The 20,673-nt window shown below is 50.6% G+C and overlaps 9 protein-coding genes across 9 annotated transcripts; 7 read left to right on the forward strand and 2 right to left on the reverse strand.

Moving 5' to 3' along the window:
- The first annotated feature begins 113 nt into the window (after nucleotides 1-113).
- CC77DRAFT_1025683 (hypothetical protein) lies at nucleotides 114-1,503 on the forward strand. Its single transcript, XM_018526115.1, has one exon. It carries the CDS (start codon nucleotides 333-335, stop codon nucleotides 1,401-1,403), a length of 1,071 nt encoding a protein of 356 aa, XP_018379948.1. The 5' UTR covers nucleotides 114-332; the 3' UTR covers nucleotides 1,404-1,503.
- A 138-nt stretch (nucleotides 1,504-1,641) lies between these two features.
- CC77DRAFT_1025684 (hypothetical protein) lies at nucleotides 1,642-5,421 on the forward strand. Its single transcript, XM_018526116.1, has one exon. The coding sequence runs from the start codon at nucleotides 1,881-1,883 to the stop codon at nucleotides 4,977-4,979; it is 3,099 nt and encodes a 1,032-aa protein (XP_018379949.1). The 5' UTR covers nucleotides 1,642-1,880; the 3' UTR covers nucleotides 4,980-5,421.
- On the reverse strand, nucleotides 5,230-6,180 carry CC77DRAFT_559002 (hypothetical protein). Its single transcript, XM_018532183.1, has one exon. It carries the CDS (start codon nucleotides 6,083-6,085, stop codon nucleotides 5,480-5,482), a length of 606 nt encoding a protein of 201 aa, XP_018379950.1. The 5' UTR covers nucleotides 6,086-6,180; the 3' UTR covers nucleotides 5,230-5,479.
- Nucleotides 6,181-7,258: 1,078 nt separating this feature from the next.
- On the forward strand, nucleotides 7,259-8,872 carry CC77DRAFT_1066859 (hypothetical protein; the record flags this gene model as incomplete). Its single annotated transcript, XM_018528934.1, has 1 exon — nucleotides 7,259-8,872. The coding sequence occupies one exon, from the start codon at nucleotides 7,259-7,261 to the stop codon at nucleotides 8,870-8,872; it is 1,614 nt and encodes a 537-aa protein (XP_018379951.1).
- A 133-nt stretch (nucleotides 8,873-9,005) lies between these two features.
- Nucleotides 9,006-11,782, reverse strand: CC77DRAFT_558747 (hypothetical protein). Its single transcript, XM_018532178.1, has 2 exons — nucleotides 9,255-11,782; nucleotides 9,006-9,131 (listed from the first exon to the last, which is right to left on the reverse strand). The coding sequence occupies exon 1, from the start codon at nucleotides 11,657-11,659 to the stop codon at nucleotides 9,263-9,265; it is 2,397 nt and encodes a 798-aa protein (XP_018379952.1). The 5' UTR covers nucleotides 11,660-11,782; the 3' UTR covers nucleotides 9,006-9,131; nucleotides 9,255-9,262.
- Nucleotides 11,783-12,614: 832 nt separating this feature from the next.
- On the forward strand, nucleotides 12,615-13,958 carry CC77DRAFT_1035545 (hypothetical protein; the record flags this gene model as incomplete). The annotated part of the gene is made up of 2 exons (XM_018526945.1): nucleotides 12,615-13,322; nucleotides 13,368-13,958. The coding sequence occupies 2 exons, from the start codon at nucleotides 12,615-12,617 to the stop codon at nucleotides 13,956-13,958; spliced, it is 1,299 nt and encodes a 432-aa protein (XP_018379953.1).
- Nucleotides 13,959-14,186: 228 nt separating this feature from the next.
- On the forward strand, nucleotides 14,187-16,022 carry CC77DRAFT_948409 (carbon-nitrogen hydrolase; the record flags this gene model as incomplete). Its single annotated transcript, XM_018535198.1, has 1 exon — nucleotides 14,187-16,022. One exon carries the CDS (start codon nucleotides 14,187-14,189, stop codon nucleotides 16,020-16,022), a length of 1,836 nt encoding a protein of 611 aa, XP_018379954.1.
- A 463-nt stretch (nucleotides 16,023-16,485) lies between these two features.
- Nucleotides 16,486-18,376, forward strand: CC77DRAFT_558816 (hypothetical protein). Its single transcript, XM_018532181.1, has one exon. It carries the CDS (start codon nucleotides 16,592-16,594, stop codon nucleotides 17,942-17,944), a length of 1,353 nt encoding a protein of 450 aa, XP_018379955.1. The 5' UTR covers nucleotides 16,486-16,591; the 3' UTR covers nucleotides 17,945-18,376.
- On the forward strand, nucleotides 18,377-20,489 carry CC77DRAFT_558817 (pisatin demethylase). Its single transcript, XM_018532182.1, has 3 exons — nucleotides 18,377-18,486; nucleotides 18,532-19,093; nucleotides 19,170-20,489. Exons 2-3 carry the CDS (start codon nucleotides 18,853-18,855, stop codon nucleotides 20,459-20,461), a joined length of 1,533 nt encoding a protein of 510 aa, XP_018379956.1. The 5' UTR covers nucleotides 18,377-18,486; nucleotides 18,532-18,852; the 3' UTR covers nucleotides 20,462-20,489.
- Nucleotides 20,490-20,673: the final 184 nt, after the last annotated feature.

Here is a 20,673-nt window from a genome sequence, read left to right on the forward strand (position 1 = left end):
GTTGACATGACCACGAAGAGACGAAAGTTTTTTTTTCCAGACTTGCATGGTATTATCTTTGCTCGAATCAAACGCGCCTCCACGAGCATCCGAGGTGCGGATGATGAGCTCTACCGTAGGACTCTGGTGGGCCGTGGTCCATCCCCATTCAACGTCCAATGAGGCGGATTTGCATACAAACACCAGAACCTTGGTACAGAAATGAAGACTGTATATCTGTTCGACTGCCTCACATTACTTGTAGGTCTTTACATGTTGCATCAGAGGTGCCACCGGCATACTCTGTGGTCTTCTCAACGTCGTAGCGACCCTACTGGAATAATCTAGCCATCATGCCTATGCCAACCGCTTCAAGGCCGAACGGAAGCTGCACCAGAATTCCTGAACATACACCGCTGCCAGTGGAGACACCCCCGACCGATTCGAAGCGCGGTATATGCCGGCTGCACTTCCTCGAGAACGAAGAGCAAGACTCATTAGACTTCCTCAGGTACAGGATTGCGATTCAGTTCGAACTTTTTACCGCTGTTAGATCATGTCCGCTGTGCGATACCGAACTCGTCCATTACGGCATGATCGCCCGCATCGAACATCTTCTGGCTCAGGCTTGCAAGGCCCAGGGCAATGTAACCGCCTTGAGAAAACGCTATGATTACGCGTACGAACCGTTTGAGCGACTTGAAGAGCTAGAAGAAGACGTAGCTGGCGTCATGGAAGATTTCAGGAACGAAACGAACAACTTATCCCAGCCGACTAAGGATTCCCTGTTCACCCAACTGCACAAGGTGCTCAACAAGAACAAGATCTGGGGCAGAGACTTGGATTACCTTGAACAACTCCTTCTGGACGGCCACAGTATCCCTGAAGCCATACAGGGATGGTATACGTTCAAGCTCGACTGGGCTCAAGAGGACTTTGCAGCCCAAAGTATGATGCTCGGCAAGCAGCTTAATCCCCTTATCGATCAGCTACACAAACTCGAGCACAACTTCCAGGATCTATTCGTAGACATTCACGAATTCAAAGGATTTTCAGACCTGGAAATTGCTTCGGAAGTACAAAACGTGTTTGGAACCACCGCTCCATCAGACGAAGAGATCGAAGAGCTGGAAGAATGGAGTCGTTGGCAAGATGACACAGGGCTGAAGATTGAATACGCCGAGATACAATCTGATTGGTTGCACAGAACCATAGGTCGGTTTCAACGCGGGCTGAGCAGCCTTGGAGTATCGGGTAGTGTAGAGCAGGAAGACACGGCCGACGTGTATATCGCGGTCACGGATACGCCTGAGGTGGTTCACGATCGGGCAGAAGTGGAGGTATTTGCAGATAGCGAAGGTGTAATGGATAGTGACTATGGGGATGAAGACGCGATGGATTTTGATGTACTAGATTCGCCTTAGGGCTGCTGATGTCGTCGAGTACGAACAAGGCAACGCTGTCGAATACCTCAACATCTGCAATTCGAAGGAGAAGTCTGGTAACACCAAAGCTCAGTAGGTAATCGGAGTTACGATAACTATGCAAGAAGTCAGGCGATGAACAAGGCCGAAAGAAGGCAGATACCTTTTCCCTTCCGAATATGCCTTACAGCTCGGCGCATGCATCTAACCGTTACCATTTGACTCTCATTGGTCCAGCTGAGCATGCAGGCTGGTTTTTGGTGAAGGCGCAGCCGCATGAAGGCTAATCAGTTCAGCCAACCAACGAGAGGGGCGATTGGGCCAACGCTGAACAGTCGTGCTCAGCCACCACCTGGAACAGCGCATAGGAAGCACAAACTTTACCCGCTCCTAATATGATCACCCAGTCATTTGAATACTCGACGAAGGAGACATCACCTCCCCAGGAAGACATTTTCCCGTACCATTATTGCGAAGATGCAACACCATGCTGCCGAAGTTGATAAGATCCAGCGACTGCAGCAGGCAGAAGCGCAGCCTGAAGCATTGGTAAACCACGACTCTGCCAACACAATCCAAAGCCTCGACGATAAGACTCTCCATCTTAAGAGCAAACGCAAATGGCCATCTGACAACAATGCGCCCGAAAGGACGTGGTCTCGGGATCTTGCGGCGGCAATAAGCAAGAATGAAAACATAGCTCATGAAGTCGACGACCATACTAAGGAGCCCATGGACAAAAAGCTCCCTTGGAAACGACATCCTCAAACCGTGATGTCCTCTACGCATCCCAAACTATTTTCACAGCCGGGTTCATCGGCAAAAGCGCATGATAACCTTGTCAAATTCGTCGTAAGATTTGTCAAGATGGTTTATCGGAAATCTGGCGTGCAAAGGCACTGTTCTGGAACGAGTCAGAGATACACAGCAATCGTCCAAATGCGCCTCAGGGACGCTCTCACGGTCTACGCCACTCAACTGCTATCCAGATCAGTGACAGTCGTCAATGCTTCAGCGAGCGCTAATGAGAAAGATGCGATGCTCACTTTATTTGCAGCGATCCTAATTCAACATTGCAAAACTCACATCGCGTGGTTGTCCACCAGACGTCTATCCACACAATACAACCCCACATCTGTGAATCGATTAAGATTAGGGATGAAATTCATGGCTCCACCGGACTTTTCATCCCAGCGAATCGGTCTTAAGACAAACACTAGGGTCGCGCTTTGGGACGACTGCGGTGGTCGCAAACATATGAAATCTAAGGTTGCGCCTCCAGACCACTATAAAGTCGAGCTCTCAGAGTATCTCGAAAAACAAATGACTGATTTAGAACTCGATCATATCATGGGTCTTTTGGGTGCGACTGATGAGATAAGACTCTTGGCACTATGCGTGCGGTCTAGCCTATCTCGAGACAAGTCTGCAATGAGAACCATCTGGGCGACGATGTCAGAGAAGGATCTGTTTCACCAGGAACAATATGGCTACAAAGCTGACATTCAGATGGATTGGTGGTCAATCACGAAATTCATGAGAGATCAGTATGAAGATGAGTGTGGAGTACAAATACCCAAGTTCGGCTCGGTCGTGACACTCACCGGCAGTTCCACTCGACATGCCCAAGCCTCGACGTGTGCCGACTACATTAAAGCGACATGGCCCCATACTGGCGCGTTCTACCTGGATCTTCTCGATGCCATTCACGCTGCTATCGCGGCATCGGATGCAGACAGTCCAGTTGAGGCTTTCCTACAGAGGGATCTGGGCCTCTCTGTCCGAGTGGATATCTCTGATACTGTCGCCACATTTACAGCGCAAGCTACGAAAAAGCATCTGCTCGTAGAGCTAGCTCAGCAGCTATCATGGTTTAGTTCCGCGTTCACAACATCGCCGTTCGAGGAGGGATTAGCCTATTCCAGCCCGTTGTTTCTTCGAAAGCAGCGAGGTGTTTTCGAGATCAAAGTCCACCACGAACAGATTGACACGTATGGAGAGACATGCTGGCTACCTTTGTTTGACAATGCATGTATTGTGACTGGTTTTCCTATAGCACAAAGAGCGCTGGAGGTTGGATTGGAAATACCCTTGGAACTTCTGGCTGGGATCTCAGGAGCTCGACACGTGGTTGAATACGAAGGAGGCTTGGTGATGAAAGGGTTCTCTCACATGCTCGTCCCAGTTCGGCGCCAACTTGATCGGGTTCAATGGCATGCCGTCTCTAGTCCCGATGAAGATACACCGCTATCATATCACGATGGTATATCACGCTGCAAGTCACGCGCCATGCTCCACGAAGTTGGCCTCCAGGGTCTTGCATCACTACGAGCCATCGTTGGATGGTGTTCGATAGCAACTACTTCCCTCGGATCTAGCCATGCAAACTACGATAACATTGACTACACCAAAGCCAATGGAGCGGACTCGGGACCTAGGCTTACGGGTACATCTTTCGGTTTCCAGCAGTTTGGAGTGGCCGCGTTGGATGTAAGGTTCGGGTTGAAAGATGGAAAGAGCCACTTCCAACGAGCTGGTCCATATCAAAGAGTTATCCCGCTCGCAGAGAGTCGCCCCGTAGTGCTGCACGACATCGACGGAAAACGATCATGGCTCGTTCCCGCAACTAATGTCATGTTGCACATAATCCAGCATCGCCATCAATTGAACCCGTTTCAGGTGAACGGGAAGCCAGTTAGTCTTGATACAAACATCCCAACAGGATCGTCAGCGAAAGAGGTCTTGTTGAAGCATCGATCCCAAGTCCTGTACGAACACGATAACTATACCTTCATGGACGATATCCTGAATATTTGGTCGATTCTAGAGTTTCTCCTGGCCCAGAATATCAGTCGCCAGCGCGAGGCGCCTGGCGTCCGTATCCCGACCTCATTGCATGAGAGTTTATACGGATTCGAGTTCAAAGCTGTGGTCCTCGAAGATGCGCCTTACAGACTCAAGAGAGCACCTATCAGTAAGAACCATGGTGGATGGTCAAGGCTCATTGAAGACATCGACGCCTTGGTCTTATTCGCTAATGGCTTGGGAGATGTCATCCTACCAGCAGACGGATCTAACCACGTTTTGTGTCATAAGTGGAGAAGAGTACCACATGGGCATGACTATTTGACTACAACCACAGGCGTGCTGCAAAACCTATTTGATAAGGCGGGCAGTCGGTTGGATCGAAAGTACCTCACTATCAAAAGTAAGCTTCGGTGGCATCAAGGAAGCTCCACGTTGTTCAATGCATGCCGAGATTTAACAGACTGCGACTGTACACGCCTGCAACAGCTCGTCCCAGAATCTGCAATTAAGAGTGTCCACCCTCCAGCCTCTATAGCTACTGAAGGGGCTGTGATATTTGGACGTCCTGAGCCTCGTCCCGCTCCATCGCTTCCTATGGAACCTCAAATTCTCAGTAGTTTGTATAGTCAACCGAATGTCTCGATTGCGCCGAGCACCATGCGTCGGCGCTACAGCACGATCGACGAAGAGACGGAAAACATCAGACGATTGGATTTAGAGATCAATGAGTTGAGCTACGAGCATGATCGCCGGCTACAAGTCATCTGATGAGTCAGTTATCCCTCCAAATGTTTATGTCCATCATATCCATCCATGTCGCAGTATCTTTCCACAAAAGATCTCATGTATTCATCTACGCAATCACAAAAGACATGACCACCACACCTGCCACCAATGTAGCCATCCCCGCTTTCCTGCCCCACTCCATACCCGCCGCCGCATTCTCATTGTTCACAGACTCCGGCGGCACACGACTCCCCTCCCTCACATGATCAGGCGCAATGCAAACGACCTTTGTCACGCCACTCATAGATGCCTCTTCAGACACAGCAGCAACAAGAACCGGGACAGGCCTCGTGATGTATTCATCGTACCAAGTGAAGTTGTCAACGTTGGTATCGTAGTCCCAGGGTTCTTGTGTGGGGCCCACGCCGAAGAGTCCGCGCGTGCTGAAGCCAGCTGGTACGTCGATGCCAGGGGGAGCGGCATTGCAAGTGGTGTTTGTAAGGTTTGCTGTACGGGCTAGATGATTTGTTAGTGAGTCCAAACTAGATGTGATGTGTTCGTAGATAGGTTGGTGGAGAGAATGAAATGCTGCACTTACTCGTGCTAATTCCGCCCCAGAACCCTTCACCACAAGCCTCGTCCACTTCATCTTTGTCAAGCGACAAGCCGGGGCATTGATAGCCGTTTTTTGAGCTGTCGATGAGTTGAAGAATGTTGACAGGAAACGCGTATTCCTTCTCCAGTAAGTCCTGGCATTTCTGTGATATCACGCCGTCACAGCCATTCTGGCCGCCGCCTTGCCGGTGGTTGTCTAGTGCATCAAACATATATACACATGCTTGAGTTGTGGTATTTTCGGGAGCGCTAATGTATGCGTATGTCCATGGGTCGAAGACGCGGTTATCGGTGCTGTTGCGAGGATTGTTGCGGGATTCGCCGAATGTGAGGGAGACGTAGAGGTCGATTGCGTCCCCGAGAGAGACGTTCCATGTACGTGTGCCATTTACAGGCTGCTCGTAAGAAGGCGTACGGCCGCCCGGGTTGCAGTTAACGGGTTCTGTGGTATTTGTGGTGTTTTGTGCGGCGGAGGTGCTTATAAGGGATGCAGCGAGGAGGACATTTCCCAGACGCGATGATCGTGGTGCCATGTTGAAGCAGTTTGTAAAAGTCGTTTAATGCGAGAGGCGTTAGGTTCGAGGGCTATGGATACCACGATGATGGTTTTGACTGTGTACCTGTAACGCGCGCATCGCGTGATTTTGTACGCCCTCAGGCCTACCATATCAGACCGGTGGTACAGTTGACATTCATCGCCTCGCCGACTTGACGTCAGTTGTGATGGCCCCGTTCCATTCGTTTTACAAGACACGCGATGGGACGCCTAGCCAAGTATCGTGCTTGTGCCGATTTATCCATCCAACTATAACGCTAAGCATCGTATTTCAACATGTCCGGGTATCATTGGAAGTAGCCGCACGGATCCGGTTGGACGCAAGGCTGACTTGCTTAGACGAACCCAAGGCCATGGCCGTGTTGGGAAAGATGTGATCTTGCCAAAGTGAGATGTGTGGCATTGACATGCGCCAAGCTGGCTGTGACGGCTTAGCGATACCCACCAGGCACGCCTTAAATTCTTAAATAAAGAACGCCGATCTTTACGACTCCGTCATTCTGCACATACTGCGGATTGAGCCGTCGCGACTGCAGGTGACCTTGTGGTGTTGCTGTGGTTCTGGGCGACCAGCATCCCAATAACAAGAGTACTTTTGACATGTATGTTACATTGCGGTACGATGCCTCGTCGAAGAGAGCGAAGCCAGCTAATGCAGCAACGTCATTGGTCGTGGAGCACTAGAGAAGGATATGAGTATGAATGTACCTCTCATCGCAGGGTAAGAACGATCCAGAGCTTGTGCGCCGCCCTGGTGAAATGGCTTGATGACAAGGCGTCGTTTGAAGCGGCCGGGAATGCCCTCTCATGCTTGTGAACATGGAACAAGTGTGCGGCATAGGAGAATTGACGCGTATGCGTCGTAATCGCGATTAGAGCATGTATGGTGCTGAGAAGTCTGGATCCAGGTTAGGGGAGAGAAGACGGTAGAGGCTGGGGATTAAAGAGGGGTGTCGAAATTCGCGAATCAGGGGTTACGGATCAGCTAGATGCGGGGAGTAGGACTGTAGCTAAGCCCATTTCGGCACGGATAGCTGGTCCAAGCTTTCAAGTGATGAGGGCAAGATTGACTGCGGCTGAGCTTCGATTAACAACAAAAGACTCTCTCATCGCTCCTTTTGTGTTACTGTATTATGATCGTTCATGCACGATGCCTCAGAGTGATTACGCATGGGGTAACGTTGCGCTGGAGATGCCCCGAAGGCTCCTTCATGTCCCTACCATGACATCAGTCGAGCTACCACTACCCGGAGACCAAAAGCCAATCTACAACATACTCTCCTACACTTGGGGCCGATGGAGGTCCATTGAGTATGAGTCCATCAATATCAGGGGAACACCATGGAAGATTCCAGCAGTCGACCCTAACTTTGCCTTCTCGCCAAAACAATTCGAAAACGTCCTGCGACGTGTAGCCAAGGAGGTCGATTATGTCTGGGTAGACATCGCTTGCATAAATCAGGGGAGGAACCCGGAAGACATTGCTGAAGGCATGGATCAGATAGGAAAACAGATGGGGATCTTCAAAGGAGCACGTGAAGCTTATGTTTGGTTGCATTCCTCATCGAGAAATCAACTCGACAAGATCGACGAATCAGAAGAAGATTTCTTGGAGTTTACCGACATGCTTGGACGTCTCGAACAAGCAAGACATGCATATGCAGACCCTCCCGACGAAGGACCCGCCATTCAAACCCTGGATAGCGCGATGACAGCGCTTAGGTCGTGGACAAGTGACCCATGGTTCAGTTCGTTATGGACATTGCAGGAATCAGTACTCAGAAGAGATGCCATCATCCTGTCCTGCGAAGGCGAGATAGTTCTCTCTGCAGATGACGAGACCCCGATGGACCTTAGTATGGCAGGAAACTTTCTCCTAAACGTGCTGAAGCGAACGTACAGATTTGTTAAAACCTCTACAAACTCTCCTGTCCTGTTGAAGAAGATATCTGAGGCAAGAGATGAGATTCGCTCGAATATCCTCGCCTTCATGATATGCAACAATCCTAATGTTGCCTTTGGACTGGCCAGACACCGCACAGCTAAGCGTGAGGAAGATCAAATTTACGGAATCATGCAAGTCTACGGACTCAGACTGGGCAAAACTATGGAGCCTGACAAATCTTTCACGCTCGAGCAATTGAAAGATCAACTCTCCATTCGACTGAATGAGCAAAGCCCCGTGCTTGCCCAGATGTTCGTTCACTCGCAGACGCCCCGAGCTGGCCGGAGTTGGCAAATAACACAGCAGTGTTGGGTACCATCACCACTCATAAGCTGCGAGCTGCGAGCTCGCGAAGCAAATGACTGCTCCGTTTCCATCGACGCCAACATGCGTGCAATTATAACGGGCCGCGCTTGGCCTCTCGCCGACATGATCCCACTTTTGGAGGACGAGTGGAATTGGGGGAATCTCATATTAGATTGCAACTCCAACATCGGAAACGCAAGTTGGAAATCTATAGAAAGGGGCGACCCCCAAGTCCTAGCACATACAGACAGGCGGCTTCGCGAGCGTTGTGACGAGATAAGAAGAGCGCTTTCGGATAGCTTGGACAATATCTTGCCCGTTGAAGAGCTGATTCTCGTGTACACGGGCCGGATCCAGGACCGGGAGTCCGTACATCTTAGTCTTGTCTTATTACGTCAACAAGAGTTTTGGAAGGGGTCTCACCTCTGGGTAAGAGTGGGTATATGCTATTGGCGCAGTCAGCTCGACCAGCTACCTCCAAATCCTATTGGAGGCGACTTCTGTGTAATTTAGTATTCTACTCATGCGGCGAGGTGTCCTCCATGCAAGAAGAACTGGAAACTGAAGACAGCTTGCCTCATTCGAACATGGAGTCCTCGCTCACTTGTATTAGTCCCCAGAGATTATATCCAGGCATTTAGTTTTGATATAATTCTCTGAATGACCAGTTATAGTATCGACTGTTGAGATCTATTCGAGATACAATGTAGTCGAAGGCAGTGTGTTACTCGCTTAGTAACGCGTTAGATCTGATAGCTTAGACAGCTAGGGTCTTCCTATCTTGTCAGGAAGCGATTCAAAATCGGGTTGTCAACACATAGTGGTGGAGATTCAAAGACGTATAGTCTTAGCAGAGGTAGACGGTTCGCTTGTCATTCACGATATATATACTTACATTATTTCTCAGCGAACTATCCAATCCACCGTTTCGGAAGGAAGAGCTTTGTCCCAGAGGCTCGTATTTGCGGTGTACCAAGTACCAACTTTAACCATTTCTTTCTCCGAAAACCGATGCATCAAAACACCCATGCTCGTTTCATTTCCCTCGATTGTGACGATGAAAATGGAATCCAATTCGGGCGGCAGCATCGGCAATAGTTCTGGGAGTGTGAGAGCCCTACGAGACTGCCATGGCTCTTCAAATAGCACGCTAGAAACATATATGTTGAACCAAATGTCATACTGGCGACCTTCGATCAGGTCCTTTTGAGTAGCAAGTATCGCAGCCTGGGGGATGTAGACACTCCCGTCCTGCTGGATAGACCAAGACTTGACGGAAGGATGGGTAACGCCGACCTGCAAATCAGCCGACACAAACGGCGCAACCGGAGAGATGCCATAAGGGTTGCCAATGGTACCGCAGAATGGGAGAAGAGACCCACTAGGCAAATTTTCAGGAACGAGACGATCCTCCGGATCACTGTTGGGCCCTAGATAGAGACCGCAGCTGTAGAAGCTAGCTCCAAAGCGATTCGCAACCTCCTGTAGAAACTGTAGTGGGTATCTGCCGAGGACCAACACTTCTTTGTATACCTGGTTCACAGGAGCTTCTTGCAAATAAGCCTGGTACCACTTTGTGCATCCGAGAACCGACATGATGGCGACAGCTCGGCTTCTTTTGCATTCTCGACCATCAGCGAGTCGAATTATACGGATGGGCTCTCTTGCAACGTCCTGAATCTCTCGTACTTTAGTCCCAAGATCGAGAATCTCCAAGCACCCACGTGGAATTACTTTCCCATGTTCCGACCGTGCATATCGCGTTTCTGTTGAATGCATCTCGTACAACAGGTCGTGCGCTTGTTGACGGTTTTCTGCTGAAATCCATTTTCCTCCAGAACCCTCCGTTTGCACAACCAAATAATCATCCAGAAAAGCATCGAGATGATGGTCTGGCCGATGTGCTGTTTGCGCAACCCTGAGAAACGCCATGAGTTGGTCAAACATAATCGGTTCAGTGTCCCGTGCTCTGAACGCCCGCATTTTCTCGTCTAGAAGGAACATGGACGGTCTCAGACAGACTTCTTGCAGAGTCCATAACGACGTGAACCAACTCGGCAAGTGGTGGGTTTTAGTTCCGTCTGCATTCTCCTCTGTGCGAAAAATACCAACAGGATGATTTACGACACAACCCAGCCGCATCATGAATTCTGGGGTTGCTATCGGGTCCCGCAGTGGTGGGCGCTCGACCGCCAGGGTTTCGTCGTTGATTCTGATTCCGGCCTCCCATCCCGTCGAGTTCAGGTAGTCGAGACAGAGCCATGCCAAAGACCTGGTTATTGGTTCCCAGCTTGGGATATCAGGGCCAAACCAAATGGCACAAGGGATAGAGTTACCAAAGATACAAGTTTGCCTGGCGATTTCTCTTTTGGCGATTTCCGAATCGTCCTGAGGAATGCAGAGTAGATCCAGCCAGATGTAACCAAGCCCAAAGTCAGCATCTTCAAGCAATTGTGGGAGTGTCGTGACATCAAATCTTGTGTTCTCGGGTATGAGCCATCCGACACCCTTCAACTTGACCTTGGATGGCTTCCGCCAGCGACCCCATGTGTGGCTGATACACATATACTTGGGCTGTTGATCTCTGAATGTTGATGTCTCGACAGTCATCCTGTTTTTGATATCCCACAAGTAATAAGGTAGCCCAATCTTTTCTTCTGGACTAAGCCAAGGGCTAGTATCGATCCACGCAGGTATGTCATGGTTGAAGAGGGAGGGGCTTTCAAGAGGCGCGATAGTGGGGCTTCTAGCGTAGTGCCAGGCCAAACGCTGCGCAGATGCGAACTTGACGGCATCGCTTCGGGTATCGTACAGCAATTGCGCAAAAGTTGCATCGGAGTTTTTAAGATCCGCACCATTCTTCGTCTTCTTCACTTCCCAACCTTCTTCTGCTATAAACTCCAGGACGAACAATCGTTGAAGCGCATTATGATAGAGCGACGCTTCAATGTCTTGATCAAAGAAACTCTTTTCCTTCGCCGGATCGAATCCGTGCATTTTAGTCGTTACGAAGCTTCGACCGAAAATGAAGAGTTCTGCAATTCGTTTGCCTCGTTGTCGAACAGAATATTTGCCTTCCCACCACTCTCCTATGACCTGAAGTGCTTTAATTTGATGGCCTGTAAGAGTCCCTTCGAACGTGGCCAAATTCGTCCCAAGTCGTAGGATCCGGTACCAGTTCTCAAGGCCTCTTTCGTGAGTCAGACCATCCGCATGTTGGCGAACAAAGTTTTCGATGGCATAGCAAAGTGCTCCAGGCCGGTAAGCGTGTGGTCTTTCTATAACGCCTTCGTCATTCATTGCAACGCGGTGTTACTTGATGATACACAAAGTTCAAAGGTCCCTGGATTGCTGTGATGAGGCGGGGTAGGTCTACCCACATGGTTCTGGAGGAGATATCAGCCCATTTATGGATGAGCTGTGATGGTGAAGAGCAGTCAGCTGTCAGTAGAGATTATGACGCTTCTTTCGGCCTGTGGTGACAACACTAGGACGTACGAAGCATGGTGCAAAAGAAAACCTGACCTCAGCTCTCAGCCTTGTTACTCTTCACACAGCATTTCAGCTCACGATCTTCAGCGATAGTTTAGGAGCGCCTCAGCCGTACAATAGCTGCATTGCATGCTGCATAAGTCATCTTCGAATCGCCCTTTTCACCACTTGCTAGTCAAGGGCAAGGAAAGAGGCTCATACAGCTTTTGCAGCGGTTAGGGTTTGTCAATCCAGACTGCGATATCAGAGCAGCCTGTGGCGCTTATGAGAGGCGGTAATTGCAATGACTAGGCAAAGGAAGATGGTCTTCATGTTGACTATGGGGCTGCATCGTTGTTTGATGAGGAGGGGCAGGGCTGAGGTTTAGTCTCATCAAAAAGGCTAGACTGCCACACGCCGGACAGAGAAGAGCGCACTCACAAGCTTGGCGCTTTTCCAGGAGCGTCCGGGTCACTCTTCATACTTCTTGACGAGCTGAGAAAGATGCTCGCGACAAAAAAAAGTGGTATGCCAGGTACACTTGTAGAGGAAGATGCGATCAAGTTTGGTGGGTTGCGTAGGTGGCGTCGGTCCAAGCTTGTCAGTACGCTCGTGACACGCTCCTAGGCGGCGATGGTGAGAACGGCACCCTCAGCCTCAAGATGGCTCTTTGCTGTTGCCTTGCTGCTCTCAATGTTCATATGACCATATGCGCATTTCTCTCCGAAACGCTCCCATGGCACAACATACCCTCACTACTCGATCTCTGTAATCACCCAGCACAATGACAGCGGTCGCAGGTGCCCTTGGCTCTGTGATCGGTTACCTTGGTGCAGAAGTCGCCGAACCTACCGTCTTCGAACGACTACTATGGCCACAGCGATTCTACAACTACGCCTCTCTTCGAACGCTCCTCGTCAGCGCACTGATGATGCCAATGGGCGGCCCCTTGCACAAGGCCGCTCTCGAAACCCTCGATGCGATACGAGAGAATGGACTATATCGAGGCGCAACACGCGGTCACATGTTGGGTACGGCGTTCTTCCATGAGAACGACGTCAAATACTTCAATCGCGTTGTCAATGAGGGAGAAAAAGACATCCGGAATGGATTCTGGGTCGAAGTTCTGAGGATGATAAACCAGGGTACGAGGGAGCGGAAAGCAACCCGACAACGAAAGCGGGCGTCATCCAACGGCGCGATCGCTCCACAGGCGGCTACATCGAGGACTAGAGCAACACAACCCTTGTTTACCCTCACCATTTCGGAAGAGCCGAGCGATCCCAATGCATCTTACGTGACGCTTTCGGAGGACAAGGTCACCTTCAAGACGATCCTTGGAATTGTTTGTAGCGAGCTGAGCACCATAATTTTTGCAGTCGTCATCGGCGTAAAACAGAGAGTGTTCTGGCTAACTGGGCTATTGGCTCTGCCATTAGTCTTGAAACTCATCTCCTTGCTCGTCACGGTCCGTCGCGAGACCTTTCCCCAGGTCAGGAAACCTCCTCCAACTAGCAATGGTACATCAACACTACAGGCCTCCACGACATTGAGTGGGACGAGCACATCGAATAGCCTGCCGAAGGCTGCACAAACACAAACAGTCGCCGCGCGGCCGGCGCCACCCGAAACACAGATCTACGAAGTCATCCTTCCATGCTTAGGCTTTACCTTGCTCGTAGGAAAGCCTAACATCATTCTTCCCTTCTTCCGACACTACGGTCACCCTCTTCGTGAAACGCGCTACGACCGGTTCCGTGAGATTTGCTGCCTCGCCTTGATATACCTATTCGTGCTGTATTTTCCTGCTGGACTGATCGCTTTACTTTGGATGCCAGAAGACACTCAGTATGTGTGGTTAGGTTATCAGGTATATGCAATCGTATTCATGCATCTGAGCCGATTATTTGGTCTAGGTGGGACCGCGCGTACTGAAGACAGGATTGCGCGGCTGTTGGAAGCCGGCAAGGAAGTGTGCTTACAAAGTGGCGAGGTCAAACTTTGGGCCAAGCTCCAGTGGGACGAGGTCGCGTCAATAGAGGAAGGCCGCAAGGCCATTAACGCGACAGTAGAGAGCCATTGCCTGGCAGCAAGTTACCCGTGCGAGAAGCCTTATCCAAAAGCATGAATGTCTTCAACGCTAAGAATGCGGGGAACGCTAAAGCCGCCGCCCAACGGGTATTGCTCTTATCACCGACACGAAAATACCATCCACTTATCTCGCCTTCGATAAGCTCTGCGATGACCATATCGGACGTTGCTCTTATCATGCCAATGCATGGGATGGCAAGCTTTATCAACTTGCGCAAGGCCTCTTGCGTTACGTTCAGACTCCTCGGAAGCCCGTCTGAATAACATGCCCCGCACCATTCGCATAGCTGCCGCCCAAGTTGGCGCAGTGCATCGCGATGCCAGTCGCGAAATCACATTGCATCGACTCCTTAACCTTCTGTGTCAAGCTGCCACTCAAGGCGCACAGGTTGTGCTCTTCCCAGAATGCACGTTCACAACCTTCTTCCCTCGCCACTTCTTCGCCGGTGAGGCGGAACTTGAGTCGTTCTTCGAGCATGGCGACGTCACCACAGCGAAGGAAACACGAGCAATATTCGATAAATCTAGGGATTTGGAGGTAGATATCTGCATCGGATTCGCAGAAGCCACAGGTGAAGGCGACCATTACAACGCATGCATCTACTACCACGCCAGATCTGGATCCATCCTGTCAAAGTATCGAAAAATCCATCTGCCTGGAGATGTCGAGCCTTTTCCGGAACCCGATGCAGTCAATCAGCTTGAGAAGCGATACTTTAAGCCTGGTAATCTGGGCTTCAAGGCCTTTCGAGTACCGGGCTTGACGGAGACCACACCTGAGGATGGCGAACCCATCTTCGGAATGATGATATGCAACGACCGGCGTTGGGCTGAAGCATGGAGATGCCTAGGTCTTCAAGGCGTCGAGGTCGTCCTCGTTGGGTTCAACACACCAGGCTTCGCTCCACAGATGTGGGGTGCTTCACCCGATGTGAGTCCACAAGACGCGCGTGCTGAGGCTATTTTTCATCATAAGCTTGTCATGCAAGCGCATTCATATACAAACGCGTGTTTCTCTATCAGCGCGGCAAGGTGCGGGTTAGATGATGGGAAGTATGACTTGGTAGGCGGTTCGACTATCATCGGTCCTGATGGAAAGATCATGGCCGAAAGCAAAACAGAGGCCGACGAGATTATCGTGGCCGATTGCGATCTTGGTCGATGTGTACCGGGCAAATCACGGACGTTCGATTTCGCGAGACACCGACGAACGGAACATTACAGTATCTTAACTTCGCAAACAGGAGTCATCGAACCTCCAAGACTGTCAGCGCCAGTGTCTGCTCCTGATAGCGATGAGATTATCCTGAACGATTCTCCAAATCGATGCCTACGATCAGTGACTGGCACCACTGGTACCAGGCAAATTCGCATCCTCCTTTGCAACCCCAACGCCACACCCTCGATGACGCATGCATGTCTCGAGATGGTCAAATCGACACTCACGCCCGATGTCACAGTCACTGGTTTCACGGCGCCCAAACCCGCACCCTCAGCCATCGAAGGCGGCTTTGATGACGTCATGTCTGCGGCAGCAGCCGCCCGAGCCATCATCCCGATCGCACATCAGTACGACGCTTTTCTCGTCGCCTGCTACAGCAACCATGCCCTTATAAAGGTGCTTAGAGAAGAGCTGTCGCAGCCGGTCGTCGGTATTATGGAGGCCTCGCTGTTTGCTGCGCGAACGCTCGGTGGACGGTTTGGCGTTATTGCTACGTCACGGCGATCCAGGTATACCCTAGAAGAATCCGTGAAGCATTACGGGTTCAACTCATTTTGTGTTGGTGTGCGAAGCTGCGACCTGGGCGTTTTGGAGTTAGATTCTAAGCCCGAGAAAGAGGTGCTGGGTATTATGTGCGAGGTGGGTCAGAAGCTCGTCGACGAAGGCGCGGATGTCCTGACACTTGGGTGTGCTGGCATGACGAATATGAAAGCCGCTGTTGAAGAAGCGGTTGGTAGCGATGTGCAGGTGGTCGATGGTGTCCTGGCTGGCGTGCAGCATCTGGCTGGGCTCTGTAGACTTGGTATGCGAACAGCTAAGAGGGGGATGTACACTAGTTCTGCGAGTGACAGGGAAAGGAGAGGTCAGAATTGGTACTAAGAATGTTTGTAGGCTCGCTGTTCGTGTGCTAGAATTCGCTGTCGCTGTCGGGCTAGTACCGTCACCAATCGGGGAGACCATTCGTCCTTTGTCCACAAGTACGAGAAGAGATGTGTTGCCAAGCTTCATCGTACATCGCAGGTTCTGAAGTTCCGGAGCCCGACCCTTCCGCGCGTTCGATGTCCGACATTGCTCACCCAATCAGGGGCCACCACGCCTTGTTCCAACTCTCTGTAGCGTCACGGTGCACAAGGATCTCGTACGAAACCAAAATGTTCGCGGTCTGACATACAGTCTATGCGGCGCGGGCCGCAGATCACAGTCAACCGGACGAGTTTCTGAGATGATGGCGGACATTCTCTACGCTCAGCCTCAGCTCGTTGCCGGGTCGCATAAGATGATATATGGACCTGCAGGTAGTGGCCTTCACAGTTTCTGTGTAGCAACTCTACTACAATTTCCCAACCACTGACTGCACACGTGGATATCTTGAAGCACTATCTACATATCTCGTCAAGATATTCTTCCTCTGTTAAAAACACTAGCTGGCCACAAAACATCCGCAAACGATGGCAGCTGCAATGCAAGGCCCTTACGTAGGCGTTGGCCCTTCGAACAACGATCAGGAACCCGCCATAGAGATGACGAGGACACTCACTGGAAAGAAGCGGTACTCAGGGCCTAATGTCTCGCCCTTGGAGATGTTGAAAGCCTTACTCCCAGCAGCGCTTCTGATAATGGCCGTCCTCTGGATTAACGCGTCCCACATTTACGGCCTATTTCATCATCAAGGAGCCTATGTTCACAGAGCTAAAGTCGCACTCGCAGACTTTGATGAAAGCGACTTCGGCGAGGCTCTACGAGCAGCAGCAGCATCGAACAATGGGACTTACGGATTTCCTACCTTTGTCAATGTCAACACCACGGGATCGTCCCCTGAGCAGATCCGACATGAGGTCTTCGAGGGGAAATATTGGGCAGCGATCGTTGCGCAACCCGGGGCGACCACTCGATTCGACGATGCCGTGAATGGCAATACTACACAATACGATTCCAGTAACGTCTATACCTATTATGTACTATCGGCGCGATACTACACCCTCTACGCCTCGACAATACTCACATCGACTATCACCACTACATCAGTCGCATCCAGCATCTTCAACACTGAATTCATGACAGCCCGCCTCGCCAGCGGCTCATTTGCCAACAGCACTACTGCACTATCCGCTCTTGCGATTCCCGCACGCGCTGTCGAAGCCCAAGCAGCATCCCAAGACTTCGCCGATCTAGACGACAAAGCCTTCATCAATACCCTTGGAACCGTCTTACCCATCCTCATGCAATTCTTCTTCATCATGGCATGGAACGGCATATGCAACGGCATGCACTTGTACGCTGCCTACGACCTGCGCACACATATTCTCGCCCGCCTATTCTGGAGCACCGTTTGGCCCATATTCACCAGTTTATGTACTGCGGGATGGACCTTCGCATTCCGCGGCTCTTACCATATCGATGCGAAGATGTTCTTTGCTTTCTGGGCTCTGACTTGGGTATTCAGTATGATTCAATTTGACGTCCTGGACATCATTACTGGATTTATACCTATGGCTTTTGTGCCATTTTTCTTTCTCACTTGGGTTATCTTCAACGTTGCGGCATCGCTTGGGCCGGAGGAAATCCTTCATCACTGGTACAGGATCAGCTACTTCTTTCCATCGCTACATTGGTATAAGACATTTATTACCATCATCACACAGGGCGGCGTCAACAGGCTATACTACACACTACCTGTGCTCGCTGCTTGGCTAGTCTTGGTGAAGCTTTTGAGTCCGCTGGCTACGAGGAACCGTGTAAGGAGGGCACAGGAGGTGTATAAGTGGTACAATGAAAGACACGCTATTGGCGGCCCTCACTAAGTGAATGTATAGGGCGGTTGTACTTCATCGCGCATTTCTTTTGTCTATTGCACTCGATTCAGCATAGCATACTTTAGACTCTTGTCACTCTACACATCTTGTCCTCGAGGATCTCCTTATCTCAGTTTATAATATACTCTTCTAACCCATCTCCTTCTTGCAGCAGACCCTACCTTCCTTCTTCACTGGTTCGGCGAATCATCTCTAGCTTTTCATAATCTTAAGCATTCCATGACTTCTTCGGAAAGTTCTACATTAGCAGAACTGTAACGTGTTTAAGATATGTAGTTGGTAGCGTTGGGTAGGGTGATAAGTAATATAGGGCATTGAGCGCACCGACATGGCAAGGTGAAACATCACATTCACGGTTAGTCTCTAAGTACCAAGCGCTAGCATCGTACAACGATTGAGTCGCGCCAATCGGGCCGGCTTGTGAGGCAGCAGTTATCGTCTGCAACGCTCAGCCCTGCGTTACCTACACTGCTTTTACAGTGTATCGGTTGAGAAAACGAGCCAGTGAGAGACTCTCGAATATACAGGCTGTAAGTCTGCTAGAAGGACAGTCGGAAACGCGCTTACCCATCTAGACGCTTCCAATTGCCGAACTTTCTTTCCGCTTTGGAGAGGTGTTCTTAGGCTGTTGATAGACTCGGCCGAACCTTGGAGCGAGACTATTCGCATTCTATGGAGAATCATGCCAAGTCCCTGCAGGCTAGTAGCGGAGCGCGTTGTTCTGGTCATTATGCATGAAGTCCGTCGGCCTAACCCCGCCCCCGCATGTTGTACGAGCGGTAGGCGCCGCAATTAGTACCGATAAATCCATGTATCTCAACGGTGTATAAAGATTCTTTCAAGCCGAGTTGATATCATCACGAGAGCACCTAGGTGGCTCTACTCCGACAACCATCATGGCATATCTCCTATACACACAACAGACGGCCGGCGAAAGCTCGCACGGGCGATACTACGTCTACGGTGTGGTTGTGGTGCTTGTTTTGATCATCTTCAAGTATGCCTACCAGACCCTGGCTTCGCCTCTTCGAAGTGTGCCCGGCCCCATCCTCGCTCGCTTCACGCGACTCTGGGAAATTCATGCTGTGTGCAAGCACGAGAACTCAACCCACAACATTGCACTACATGAGAAGTATGGTACGATCACACCAAGATCAATGCTAATAGCGCTGTGAGCAAAATGGCGGTAGGAAAATACGGCTAACATACACAGGTCCTATCGTGCGGCTTGCACCAAATCGGTACAGCATAAATGACGGAGAAGCCGCAAAGATGATTCTCGGACATCATAATGCCATGGATAAATCAAAGTACTATCATCCGTTCGGCCAACCGGATGAGTACAACCTCTTTTCCGAGCCGAGCATATCTGTTCATGCCAAAGTCAGACGTCCACTTGCGCAGCTATATTCGCAAACGAGCCTTCTATCCTATGAGCCTTTCGTCGACACTTGTAACAAGATCTTGTTGCAGAGACTAGAGGAGTATGCTCAAGATGGCAAGGCTCTCAATGTGAGGGAGCTCATGCAATACTACGCTTTCGACGTAATTGGCGAAATCACAGTCGGATCGCGCTTTGGGTTGATGGAAGACGGTGGCGACAAGTCCGGCATCGTCGAGGCTATCGACGAGAGCATGGCCTACGGAGCAGTCATAGGCTTGGTTCCTGAATGGCACTGGTGGATCAGTATGACAATGGATACGCTTCGTATCAAACCCAGCTTCAGGAAGCTTCTTGACTTTATAAATTTCCACCTCGACAATCGCGTCTCAGGGCGTACCAAGTCGCCCGAAGACCGCAAAGACTTCCTCGCCAAGATGCTGCCCATGGAACAGGAAGGCAAGGCGACACGCTTCCATACCCGCCAAGCCACCTCCCAGAATATCGTAGCGGGATCAGATACGACCGCCATCTCGCTCTCTGCCGTTTTTGCATACCTGACCATGCACCCAGACGCGCTCGCCGCTCTCCGCCACGAACTCGACGAGGCCAGAGCAGCCGGCACTCTTTCTGACCCAGCGACCTTCCAAGAAGCCCAAAAGCTTCCCTACCTTCAAGCCGTCATCATGGAAGCCTTACGTGTACACCCTGCCGTCGGTGCACCCTTGACTCGAGTCGTCGGTCCCCAGGGCCTCGTAATCGCAGGTCAATTCTTCCCACCTGGCACCGAAGTCGGCGTCAACGCATGGGCGATTCACAACAACAAGTCAATCTTTGGGCCCGACGCGCACGTTTTCCGTCCCGAGCGCTGGATCACAAAGAACAAAGAGGATCGCGCGTTGCTGGACCGCAACTTCTTGGCTTTTGGCGCTGGGCCACGGACGTGTATTGGCAAGAATATCAGCTTGTTGGAGATGAGCAAGGTCGTTCCGCAGATTGTTAGAAAGTACGATTTCGAGATTCTGCCGGATGTGAATGGTGAGAGATATACGTGGAGGACGAGGTGGTTTGCGAAGCCGAGCTTCAATGCTGTTGTTAGGAGACGGGCAGAGAAAGCTGCGTGAGGAGTTCAATAGCAGGACTCTTTATTATATTGACGCTGAGCAAGAATCAACAACAATCAGTAAACACCATGATGAGAGAAGCTAGACCACTTGTCTTTAGATAGATGCCTTGGAAAGGATGCACTCTTCAATCTCAGACTACCTAGAACCACATCCACATACAGAAGAAGACGAGGAGATCGTTTTACCCTATTGCTACAGGACATAATTGT

This window comes from Alternaria alternata, assembly GCF_001642055.1.
Source record: "Alternaria alternata strain SRC1lrK2f unplaced genomic scaffold CC77scaffold_31, whole genome shotgun sequence".
In the NCBI taxonomy this organism is placed as follows: domain Eukaryota; kingdom Fungi; phylum Ascomycota; class Dothideomycetes; order Pleosporales; family Pleosporaceae; genus Alternaria; species Alternaria alternata.